The sequence below is a fragment of the Clupea harengus genome, chromosome 2, assembly GCF_900700415.2.
Source record: "Clupea harengus chromosome 2, Ch_v2.0.2, whole genome shotgun sequence".
Classification (NCBI taxonomy): Eukaryota; Metazoa; Chordata; class Actinopteri; order Clupeiformes; family Clupeidae; genus Clupea; species Clupea harengus.
Window position 1 is genome coordinate 8221019 of NC_045153.1, and position 11239 is coordinate 8232257.

An 11239-nucleotide genomic window follows, 5' to 3' on the forward strand; every position below is an offset into this window, starting at 1 on the left:
TTCTGTTCCATCCTCCAAATAAACAGCCTCAAATAATCTATATTTTGGGTGTGAACATATCATTCTCTTTTATGTTATGCTTTGTATAGCTGTATAGTGAGTATGCTACATGGGTTAATCCCTGGCATACCAATAAAATAATACATTTGAATGTGTGTGCATTCATAATTCAGTGTGTGTTCTGTGTGTTCAATGTTCTGTGTGTTCAGTGTTTAATGTATTCAGTGTTCAGTGTGTTCCGTGTTCAATGAGTTCAGTGTGTTCAGTGTGTTCAGCGTTCAACGTGTTCAGTGTTCAATGTGTTCAATGAGTTCAGTGTGTTCAGTGTTCAATGAGGTCAGTGTGTTCCGTGTGTTCCGTGTTCAATGTGTTCCGTGTGTTCCGTGTTCAATGTGTTCAGTGTGTTCCGTGTTCAATGAGTTCAGTGTGTTCAGTGTTCAATGTGTTCAGTGTTCAATGTTCCGTGTGTTCAGTGTTCAGTGTGTTCAGTGTGTTCAGTGTTCAGTGTGTTCCATGTGTTCAATGTTCCGTGTGTTCCGTGTTCAATGTGTTCCGTGTTCAATGTGTTCCGTGTGTTCAGTGTTCAATGTGTTCAGTGTTCCGTGTGTTCAGTGTTCAATGTGTTCAGTGTGTTCCGTGTTCAGTGTGTTCCGTGTGTTCCGTGTTCAATGTGTTCCGTGTGTTCCGTGTTCAATGTGTTCCGTGTGTTCAGTGTTCAATGTGTTCAGTGTTCCGTGTGTTCAGTGTTCAATGTGTTCAGTGTGTTCCGTGTTCAGTATGTTTAGTGTGTTCAGTGTTCAATGTGTTCAGTGTGTTCCAGTATGTTTAGTGTGTTCAGTGTGTTCAGTGTTCAATGTGTTCAATGTGTGTTCAGTGTTCAGTGTTCAATGTGTTCCGTGTTCAGTGTTCAGTGTGTTCAGTGTGTTCCGTGTTCAGTGTGTTCCGTGTGTTCAGTGTGTTCCAGTATGTTTAGTGTGTTCAGTGTGTTCAGTGTTCAATGTGTTCCGTGTTCAGTGTGTTCAGTGTTCAGTGTTCAGTGTGTTCAGTGTTCAATGTGTTCCGTGTTCAGTGCTCTGTGTGTTCAATGTGTTCAGTGTGTTCAGTGTTCAGTGTGTTCCAGTGTGTTCAGTGTGTTCAATGTGTTCAGTGTGTTCCATGTGTTCAGTGTTCCGTGTGTTCAGTGTTCAGTGTTCAGTGTGTTCAATGTGTTCAATGTGTTCAATGTGTTCAGTGTTCAGTGTGTTCAGTGTGTTCAGTGTGTTCAATGTGTTCAATGTGTTCAGTGTTCAGTGTGTTCAGTGTTCAGTGTTCAGTGTGTTCAATGTGTTCAGTGTGTTCAATGTGTTCAATGTGTTCAATGTTCAGTGTGTTCAATGTGTTCAGTGTGTTCAGTGTTCAGTGTTCAGTGTGTTCAGTGTGTTCAGTGTTCAGTGTTCAGTGTTCAGTGTGTTCAGTGTGTTCAGTGTGTTCAGTGTTCAGTGTGTTCAATGTGTTCAGTGTGTTCAGTGTGTTCAGTGTGTTCAGTGTTCAGTGTGTTCAGTGTTCAGTGTTCAGTGTGTTCAGTGTGTTCAGTGTGTTCAGTGTTCAGTGTGTTCAGTGTGTTCAGTGTGTTCAGTGTTCAGTGTGTTCAGTGTTCAGTGTTCAGTGTGTTCAGTGTGTTCAGTGTTCAGTGTGTTCAGTGTGGACACACCACAGCAGAAGCCGGTGAGCTTGATCAGCTGTTTACTGAGGGCCCCGGGGGCGGAGACACAGAGGTACTCCACGCTGTGGCAGTCCACCTCCACCGGGGTGAAACACACGGGCACCTGCACGGACGACCCCGGGGCCACAAGGCCCTCGCGCAGCGAGTACTCAAACACGCTCTCCAACAGAGCCGGCCGCCGCAGACGAGAGAGGGAGAAGGACGAGGTCACCTGAGAGGATGAACAGATAGGAACAAAGAGTGAGGGGAAAGAGAGAAAGAAGAAGAAAAAGAAACATATCAAGAGAGGAGGGCAAGAACACAAGGGGGAGAAAAAGAAGAAAAAGGAGAACCTCTGTCTGAGTGGTGGTCTAAAAGGTTTCCATTTATATTTACATTTAGTCATTTAGCAGACGCTTTTGTCCAAAGCGACGTACAAGGGAGAGAATATTCAAGCTATATTCAAGCTACGAGCTATTCAAGCTACGAGGTTTCCATAACACTAATCCTAATATATCAAAATCTCTCCATCAGCATCCATCCAGTTACCAGCATATGAACACATACGGACTGCTGCAGTGTGACATGTGGACTCACAGGGGAGGGGTTGGAGATCTCAAAGTGCTTCTCCAGACAGCTCCCAAAAGCCACAGTTCCAAACTCCAGCAGCTTACAGCCCTTCTCCTCCCCTGGGGCACGTATGTCCAGGTACGGGTACTTCGCTGGAGAGAGAAGAGTCAACACGAAGTGAGTACACAAACCAAACCATACGCATGGCGTTGATTCAAAGTCCCATGATCTCACTCCACTGACCGAGTTGCTCCAACATTCTTTGATTGCTACAAAACTGTAATATGTGATCAAGAGAACTAAGTAAACGAGGTAAACGAAGATGTCAACAACAAAAAAAAACACACCCTAGAAAAAAACATTACAACAAGTGTATTATAGTAACATTTGGCTTCATTGGACTCACACAGGCCCTGCAGGAGCAGAGAGCAGCTGTTCTCCCCCTGGTCTCCGAAGGCACAGCTGGCCTCCTGCTGGTACACCCGCGCCTCTAAGGGGCGGAACAGCACCGAGATCTGAGCCTCCTCACTCGGACCCAGAACCCCACTCTCTGGAGAGAGCTGAAACGGGTCGCCCACCTCCCAGCGGAACGCAGTACGCAGTTTACTGGTGGAGGAGAGAGGAAGACAGACAGAGAGAGAGAGAGAGGAAGAGAAAGACAGACAGAGAGAGAGAGAGAGAGGAAGAGAAAGACAGACAGAGAGAGAGAGAGAGAGAGGAAGAGAAAGACAGACAGAGAGAGAGAGAGGAAGAGAAAGACAGACAGAGAGAGAGAGAGAGAGGAAGAGAGAGGCATGAGGGAAAGCAGATTAAAATGCAGTACACACTCAAAACAAAGTTACAAAATATTTATTAGAAAAATATACAGTATCATTTTATGTAATGACATGACATGACACAAGCACGTGCTACAATATAGTATGTTTCAATGAGACAGGAGGTAAACACAGGTAAGGAGCCAGTATCAGACCATCTTACCTGGCATTGCGGAGGGTGAATGTTGTCGTAGTGCTGTGGTGGGCAGCACATGGGGGCAGCTGTACAGACTCAGGAAGTTCGAGGGTGTGGCGGGGTATGGTGGCCCGGAGGGACACCTGGAACGTGCCCTCTTTGCTCTGGAACTCAATTGTGTCCTGGTGCTCACACTGACCAGGAGAAGGGTGCAGAGAATACAAAATGAACTCCGTCTCTATGCACTACAAATGTCTCAACGCTGTCGCAATATGACTTTGGATATATTGTTTAAAGTAGCTAAATGCTTTTTTAATACAAAATTGTTTACTCACTGAACATAATAACAAACAAATACAAGTAACAACTATCTAAAGACTGAATAGCCGGGCCTGTTAAACTGTGACTCTTTTTGATGTTTCTTTCATAGCTCTCCTGGATGCACAGACACTGCACCAAAGCTTTGTGTAATACATCCTGCAAGACTTCCCACATTCATGTGTCTTATATATAATAATCCTCTTTCATAAAATGATCACTGAGAATTCTTCCTGGTGCAGGAGCCCTCACCCTCTCCAGAGGCCTGAAGGTGACGGGCATGGAGAAGGAAGTCCCTGGGCTGAGGGTGATGACCTGGGGGAAGAGGGTGGAGAAGAACTTGGTGACGGGGGGCTTGAAGCGCAGCTTCTGCAGCTTGCCGTGGACGTTCTTCAGGTAGAGGGTCTTGGTGAACTCCCCGCCCAGATCCCAGCGCTCCCACACAAGCTCCGCCCATGTCTCCACCCCCAGGAAGCAGCTGCGCTGGGACAAACTCCGCCTCTGTAGCTCTGCGGAGCGCTGATGAGCGGAGGCCTGCTGTTAAACACACAGACACACACACACACACACACACACACTTGGATGAATACACATATACAAGCATATTAACACGCATAGACATGGACACATGTTAACAGACAAGTAACACCTTCCCCAAACATACACACACAAAAGCACATACACAATGACATGCACACAAGCCCCCCCCACACACACACACACACACACACTGTGTGTTCCTGAATGTATGGACTGAAATGCATAAATCTGGGGGTGGTATTATAATGTTGATTTCAGCAGAAATATTTAGTTTAAATTCAATTTCATAGTGCTTTTCAAGATAGATGGAGCTTAAAATACAAACTTCATTTCACTCATGTTGCAAATGCAATACCAGTAATCAATTGCAGAACAGACGCGGCAAAGACCTGTTGCAGTACCATGGATCACCACTAGGTGGCACTGCAGATTATACTTAGAGGATGGAAAGACTATTCCTTCGAAAAAGCCATGCCACCCCAATAGCTTTAAACCAGACACCAGGACAACTCACCACACATTGGCTAATCCACTCATCATCATGCAAGCTACAGAGAGATGACGAAAACAGATATTTTGCACGGTAAACTATAAGATGCATTAAAGTTACTTGGATTCTGTCGCTTCAAGTGAAATAAAAGACCAACCACAAGAAGGGAGGAGGAAGAAGAGAGGGATACTGGCAATGACACTGATAATGATGAAGATGATGGTGACGATGACTAGTCAGTTAACTAATTATATTGTTGATGATGATGATTGCAACAGTAACTTATTTTATCTGTTACATATCACTTCACCTTCTCTCGCTTTCCATAATTGGCAGGTCTAGTAGGCCAATGCAGGGTGGGATTCAGTGGGTTCGCCGGAATGTCAGTCAGCATTGCTGTGGAATGAACAAATTACACTGTGGAAGTAGCGTGACATTATCATACAACGTCACAGTCCGACTGGTTATGTGTCAAGCTTGATCAAACAGTCAACAACTCACGTGGTACTGGTCAGGCGGAAAGGTGATATAACCTGAATGCACTGAAAGGTTTTACTGAAGTAGATGTAAATTTATGTGCTTTTATGTACCTGCCACTCATTTCCTTACCTGCATTTTCTATTAAGTTAAGTGATATGCCCTGCGCCTCAGCACAACTTAATGCAGAGATGGAGAGCAGACGTAAAGCAGAGATGATGACTCAAACCAACGGCTCCAATCTACACACAAGTCTTGATTTATAACATTAAGTGACTGGATTGATCCTAATATTAAACGACAGGTTTAGTGACGGGTTACAACATGCTTTGCTGGCAATATCCCCGGACTATAGGACTGAAAAGTCATTTTTAGAAACGGCTGTAATACCAAATGCAGATGTTTAGTTATTCTGGAAAATGAGCACCTGCAAACACCACTGACATGTTGTTTCATTTTGACGTTACATGTTATCAGTTTTGACACAAATTAACTTAACGTTCGGTGGCTCGCTAGCTACGGAAGCTTTTGTTAGCGTTTCTTGGTTTGACAGTTTGACTTAACTGTCTATTTATTATTTGCAGGTCACTCGGTCTTACCTTATTCCGAGTGTACATGAATAAATCAAAAAGTACAAAAATAGATAATCCAACTCATCTAGCCAGACTTTATTGTCAGTCTAGACTTTAGCCATGCTAAATTTGGACAGTAACTCGACGAGGGAAATGTTTCTACTGCTCTCCATGGCAACGACAGGGCCCGTAGAGGGACAGTCTACACGACTGCAAAGGGTGCTTTTCGAAACCCTTTTTAAACCAAAACTCTCTCTCTCTCTCTCTCTCTCTCTCGGGCTTGTAGCTTGCCAATCAGTGCGCCCTGCAAAAGGGACGTTTAATGACTGCATAAATACGCAGCTGTCGGTCTTATGGAAGAGATATATTCCTCTCCATCGGTTCTCATATTTAATCACCGCCCTTACACTTCCCGTGGCTTAAAGTTCCACTTTTGGTCAGTCGGGTAATTTCCCTTTTCACAAATTAAATGGGTTTGTGACATCACCATAAGGGGCTGATTACTTTACTTCCCCTTCATTAGCTTAATCATTAGACCATCAGTAAACCTGCCTGAGTAATTCATATTTGAAAGCTGCGGTCGTAAATCAGGGTCTCCATCTCGCTTTTATTATGCATCTCCCGCACTGTAGGCCTACCGTTTGTGGAAGCAAGAGAGCGGATACGAGAAAAGAGTGAAAGGAGCAGTCCGAAAAAAGATAGCAGTTGCTCATATAAAAATCACGACTATATCTACATGCCTCTCAGGACAAAAACTCAAGTGGGACTCGTTCAGTCACAATGCAAAGACAATTCACAAAATGCACAGACGTAGAAATTGTAAAGTAAGAAATTGAAAATAATAAAGCCCAAGCAACGTTTGCTTTTGATTTCTCATTTCACAAAATGCAGCATTTATTTGGCTAATGTATTTTTATTGCCATTTTATTTCAATATAGACAGTGAATGGGAATAATTACTATAATTTATTTAAAAGCCAATAAATTAAATATAATTTAAAACATTTAAATAACATTAAAACAATGACACCACTGATAGGTAGAAGGCGAAAAAAAAAATCCCTAATTTGTACAGTGCTCACAGTTTACTTATCTTAAGTGACTTTCTTTTTTCAAAACCAGAAGTAAATACAGAGATCAACTGGCATGGCTTCTTTGTTCAGATCAGGAGTCCTCTGATGATGACGTGTATATGTGGGGCCAGGCAAGACTGACATAATTATAACTGAGTCAGAAGTATTGCCTTCAAACAATACTATTTGGGATTAAATTGCAATAACACCGCTATTTGGTTTGTAAATTGGCACCGTTTCTTCTCTTCTCCAAAAGGCTGTTTAGATACAAAAGGAAAAAGGATCTTCTTATTATTTTCTTGTGGAAGAGGAAGGCTTAGGACTGATCTGATTTTACACTGTGAATATGTAAAGTAAGCTATATCACAATGGCATAATGTGGGGTAATTTCAGAGGAACTAAAAGGAGTTGAGCTGCCTTTGTAGAAGACAAATGAAGGTCACCTCCTCCTGATTCCATAACGGGTAACAGTCTTTTTCTTGTCCTTATTTTCAAGTGAAAACACTCCATCAGTAACTTCAGTCCAAGTTGCTGAAGACAGTGGCCTATTCAGTATATAATATGTGGGAATAGTTTCAGTGGTCACCCAGAGTCAGGAAGTGGAATGTAATTCAGCAAGAGCTGGCGGAGTAGGGCCTCGTCCCATTGATGCACACTTGTGCACTTGCACACTTGCACCTCTGAAGTGCACCTCGAAGTATTTTGCGGGGTGAGCCTCAAGTCTCAAGCGGTCGAGAGTGAGAAAGAATGAAGGCAGATTTGAACGTCCCACTCTGTGCCCTTCAACCATGACACAAAAAAGTGCATACCTATAAAAGGTGCATTTCAAGGGTGCAAGCATGGCTCATGGCACGGCCTTGATGTCACATCCTCATAAGCCCACTCTGGTCTTCCTGTCCGTACCCATCTCCTCCAGCTCGTCCTCTGAGTAGGAGCCATGGGAGCTGTAGCTGAGCTCCGAGGAGTGTTGTGAGAAGTCAACCTGACGGGGCGCCACCGCCCGCGCCCCTCCTCCTCCCACCGCCCCCACGGAGGCTCTCAACTCCATCTCATCCTCCTCGGCCTCGTCTGCCTCCTCATCCTCCTCTTCTTCCTCGCCCTCCAGGTCGTCGTCGTCGTCGTCGTCCTGGGCGCTGGAACGTCGGTTGTCGCTGGACTTGCCGGCCCGTTTGGACCCCAGGAGCCTCGCCTCTGCCCCCTGCTCCTTGGCCTTGCGGCTCCGCTTCCACTTCATGCGACGGTTCTGGAACCAGATCTTCACCTGAGGAGGGAGATGGTTTGTTTTTAAAAGATGAGCACTAATTTCTACCACACTCGTCCTAAACATGTCTGTCCTCAGACACTGGTAATCCATTTTGGAAATCTTTTTTTAACTTCTAAATTCCTTTACATTACTGTACTTCTACATCTACCTATTATATATATATTATATTATATTATATTATATTATATGCCAGTTCATAGAAAACAAAGGGCCAACAAATAAGCTTACTTCAAGCCAAATCAAGGCATAAATACGTTTTGAGAAGCTAGATAAGAAAGTGAAGCCACAGAATGAGGCCCTGATTTCACAGGGATTTGCCGTTCTTCCTCCTCTATTGGAGCTCTGATGGCTACCTGTCTGACAGGCATTGTGCTGTTTACCTGTGTCTCAGTGAGCATGAGGGAGGTGGCCACCTCGAAGCGCTTGGGCCGGGACAGGTACTTATTCAGCTTGAACTGGTTCTCCAGCTCCAGCAGCTGCTGGCTGGTGAAGGCCGTTCTGGGCCGCCGACACTTCCCCATCAGACCTGCCTGAGGATCTGTTGGGAAGGAGGAGAGGAGAGGAAAGAGGAGAAGAGAAGAGAAGAAAGGTTGGATATATAGAGAAGAGAAGATGGGAGGAGAGGAGGGGAGACAACAGATGATAGTGGGTGAAGAGGGAAGAAGAGAAGAGAACAGAAGAGAAGTGAAGTGAAGTGAAGAGAAGAAAAGAATGATGAGGCACTGCAGAACAACAAAAGAGAATGCTGCCTTTGACCGCTCCAATGTCCCCTTCCCATCGATAATGATAACAGCTTTCCTGCGGTTTACTGTTGATGACAGTACCTGGAGATATTACTCTGGCGTGGCCATAAAACTCAGGAGAGCGCCATTAACTTAATGAAAATTCAATAAAAACGCACAGAGAACTTTATTGATGAAGTACGGACCGGTTAAAGTGTTTCTTTATAGTTTTCTTTCTGACAAAGACAATTTTAATAGAGCTGTCATTTATGATTAAATAAAAAAGGAAACAAAATAAAAACCTTCCATTATAGCCGAGTTAGCCATAAACACTGATGCAATGACGAGACATTTTATTAAGGGCTTTCGGCAGAGTGTAAGTTAACCTCTTGTTATTGGAAAAATAAAGGGAATTAATTAAGATGATGATGCCCGGCTCTGTTTTAAAATCCCACTGCCCTTCCACATTTTCTTTCTTAAAAATGTCTGAAAGGTCCGATCACAAATGCCAAAATTGCATCTATAATATTATGACGATAACGAATTTTTCTGCAAACGAATGCATAAATAATAAATAACATCAGAAATAACTGATTGCAGGCACATCATGAATTGGAATTATTGTATGAAATGAATTAAAAAAAAAACAGTTTTCATATTCGCGTTTTTGCATTTATTCAACACGTTTATTGGCCACTGAAGTGTATTTTTCTATGATAGTATAATTTACTATGTCCAAAAACTATTTTCAAAAATTGAAAATGTCAGTAATCTCAAGAATAAAAATTCACTCAAGCACATTTTCAGATGTTACCATTCACATTCAGTGCTACCAGACAATAGGCGATAGCCCAGGAAATTCAACAAAATCATGTGAAAAGTGCTCTTACTGTTGTAGTCTGCGAGACGTGGCATCATCATCCCCGCCCGGATCCAGTGCTCCAGAGGAAATCCACCAGCCATCGCAGCCGCCTTCAGATGCTCGGGGTACGGCATGTGCGTGAAGCCGGAGTAAGAAAACGCAGGATGCTGTGCTCCTAGAGGGGCCAAAGAGAACATGGGCGCCGGATACATTCCCGGAATGGAAGTTTGAGACAGTGACGTTATTCCCGGGTTTGTGAAGTTCCAAAGGCCCGGCTTGGGGATAATTCCATTCTGAATTGGAATAGCACCGGGTGTCCCGCGGGGCGGAGATGTTTCCGTCTGTCGGCATAGCACTTGTTTGCCTTCCAGGCTGTCCCCGTAGTGAGTTGGTGAGCCGGTGCGACTGAAGTGCCGTGATTCCGCACCTAACAGGGCATCGATACGAAAGTTCTTAGACTTGTCCATGGTCATAGACTTGAAGGTTTGCAGCTTGACGTGAGAGGAACCGTAACCTGAGATTATGGGTCCTTACAGTACTTTCCCCGCTTGTTTTATTTTTTTGTCCCGCTGCTTCAATGCATTCAGAATGCTATAGGCTACTGTTATATTTCTCCTAAACTACAAATCGAAGCGAAAACAAAAATGCGCACCCAAAAATAGACTATAATGGGAGAAGTAGGCTAGTTTTCTCTCTTAAATTACCCTACTAACGCTGCATACCTTTTGCGAAATCTATTCTGCATACAATCTTTTACACTTCGCTGCTCAGTAAGCTTGCTCGCTGTATTTGTCCTGCTATTTTGTAGTAGCGCTATGACGAGGTTTCTTTGTTCCTCTCTATGGGTAATGACAGCTTGAAGTGCTGCCACCAACTTTTTGACGTACTTCGATCTCTCCGGCTACAGAGCAGCTCTCTGATTGGTTAAACGCTCTTCCTCTGAGGGAGGTCGGCGGACTCAAAAGCTTTCTAATTAAGTAATTACACTCTTATTTACCCCACCTTGCTCTCGCTCTCTCTCTCTCTCTCTCTCTCTCTCTCTCTCTATCTCCCTCTCTCCTTGCCATTGGTGCCCTTTTACTGATCTCAAAAGCTTAAACAAATTATTGTGCAATAAGTGAACACAGACGCACGTAGACGTTAGCTGTCTGACGGCTACTAAGAATTATAGGACACTATTGAAATTATCGTTGAGCAAACACGGCCGTGTGACCGAGCACGTCGGAGGCTTTCTTGTCCCACACAGCGACGGGTCCGGGGTAATTTTCGTTCTGGAGGGCTTCTGTGATTCAATCAGCAACAGAGAGGCTATTAAAAACCCTAAAGCCCTTCGGTCTCTTAAAAAATAAATCTGTTTTTATGAATATGTTTCACTGGCATTTCTATAAAAATGAATGCTTTTCTTTGTCATGTTGTGTTGATTTTTCAACCACAGAATGATTACAATTCTTTGGATATAAAACAGCCCTTATTCACATAAAAAGTGTGTACAATTGTAAATAAGCCCCTGCAAGACAACATGCTACAAGCTACAATCCCATAGAACATTCATGTGTTCCATGTAGGAATGTGTGCAGCATAATTTAACTTGTTATTTGGAAAAATATCAAACTTTAACTGGAATATAAGAAATAAAGGGTTTATTATGTAACCATGACGCCATGCTATGCTCCTTTGATCTTGTTCTTCAATGAGTAACTGCTGAAGAGTTGTTTTGCAT

General features: G+C 43.6%; 2 protein-coding genes across 2 annotated transcripts in view; both read right to left on the bottom strand.

The window, feature by feature from the left end:
* The window catches only part of cfap65 (cilia and flagella associated protein 65), a 22697-nt gene extending 16965 nt beyond the window's left edge, over nt 1-5732 (bottom strand). The window contains exons 1-7 of the mRNA XM_042709289.1: nt 5627-5732; nt 4861-4946; nt 3773-4057; nt 3230-3396; nt 2658-2857; nt 2279-2403; nt 1647-1913 (exon numbers count right to left, since the gene is read on the bottom strand). Of these exons, the coding sequence (XP_042565223.1) occupies nt 1647-1913; nt 2279-2403; nt 2658-2857; nt 3230-3396; nt 3773-4057; nt 4861-4944 (1128 nt within the window). The 5' untranslated portion in view covers nt 4945-4946; nt 5627-5732. The remainder of the gene's footprint in view (nt 1-1646; nt 1914-2278; nt 2404-2657; nt 2858-3229; nt 3397-3772; nt 4058-4860; nt 4947-5626) is intronic.
* Nucleotides 5733-6535: 803 nt separating this feature from the next.
* On the bottom strand, nt 6536-10651 carry mnx2a (motor neuron and pancreas homeobox 2a). Its single transcript, XM_012817731.3, has 3 exons — nt 9548-10651; nt 8316-8473; nt 6536-7932 (listed from the first exon to the last, which is right to left on the bottom strand). The coding sequence occupies exons 1-3, from the start codon at nt 9990-9992 to the stop codon at nt 7543-7545; spliced, it is 993 nt and encodes a 330-aa protein (XP_012673185.1). The 5' UTR covers nt 9993-10651; the 3' UTR covers nt 6536-7542.
* Between the last annotated feature and the right edge of the window lie 588 nt (nt 10652-11239).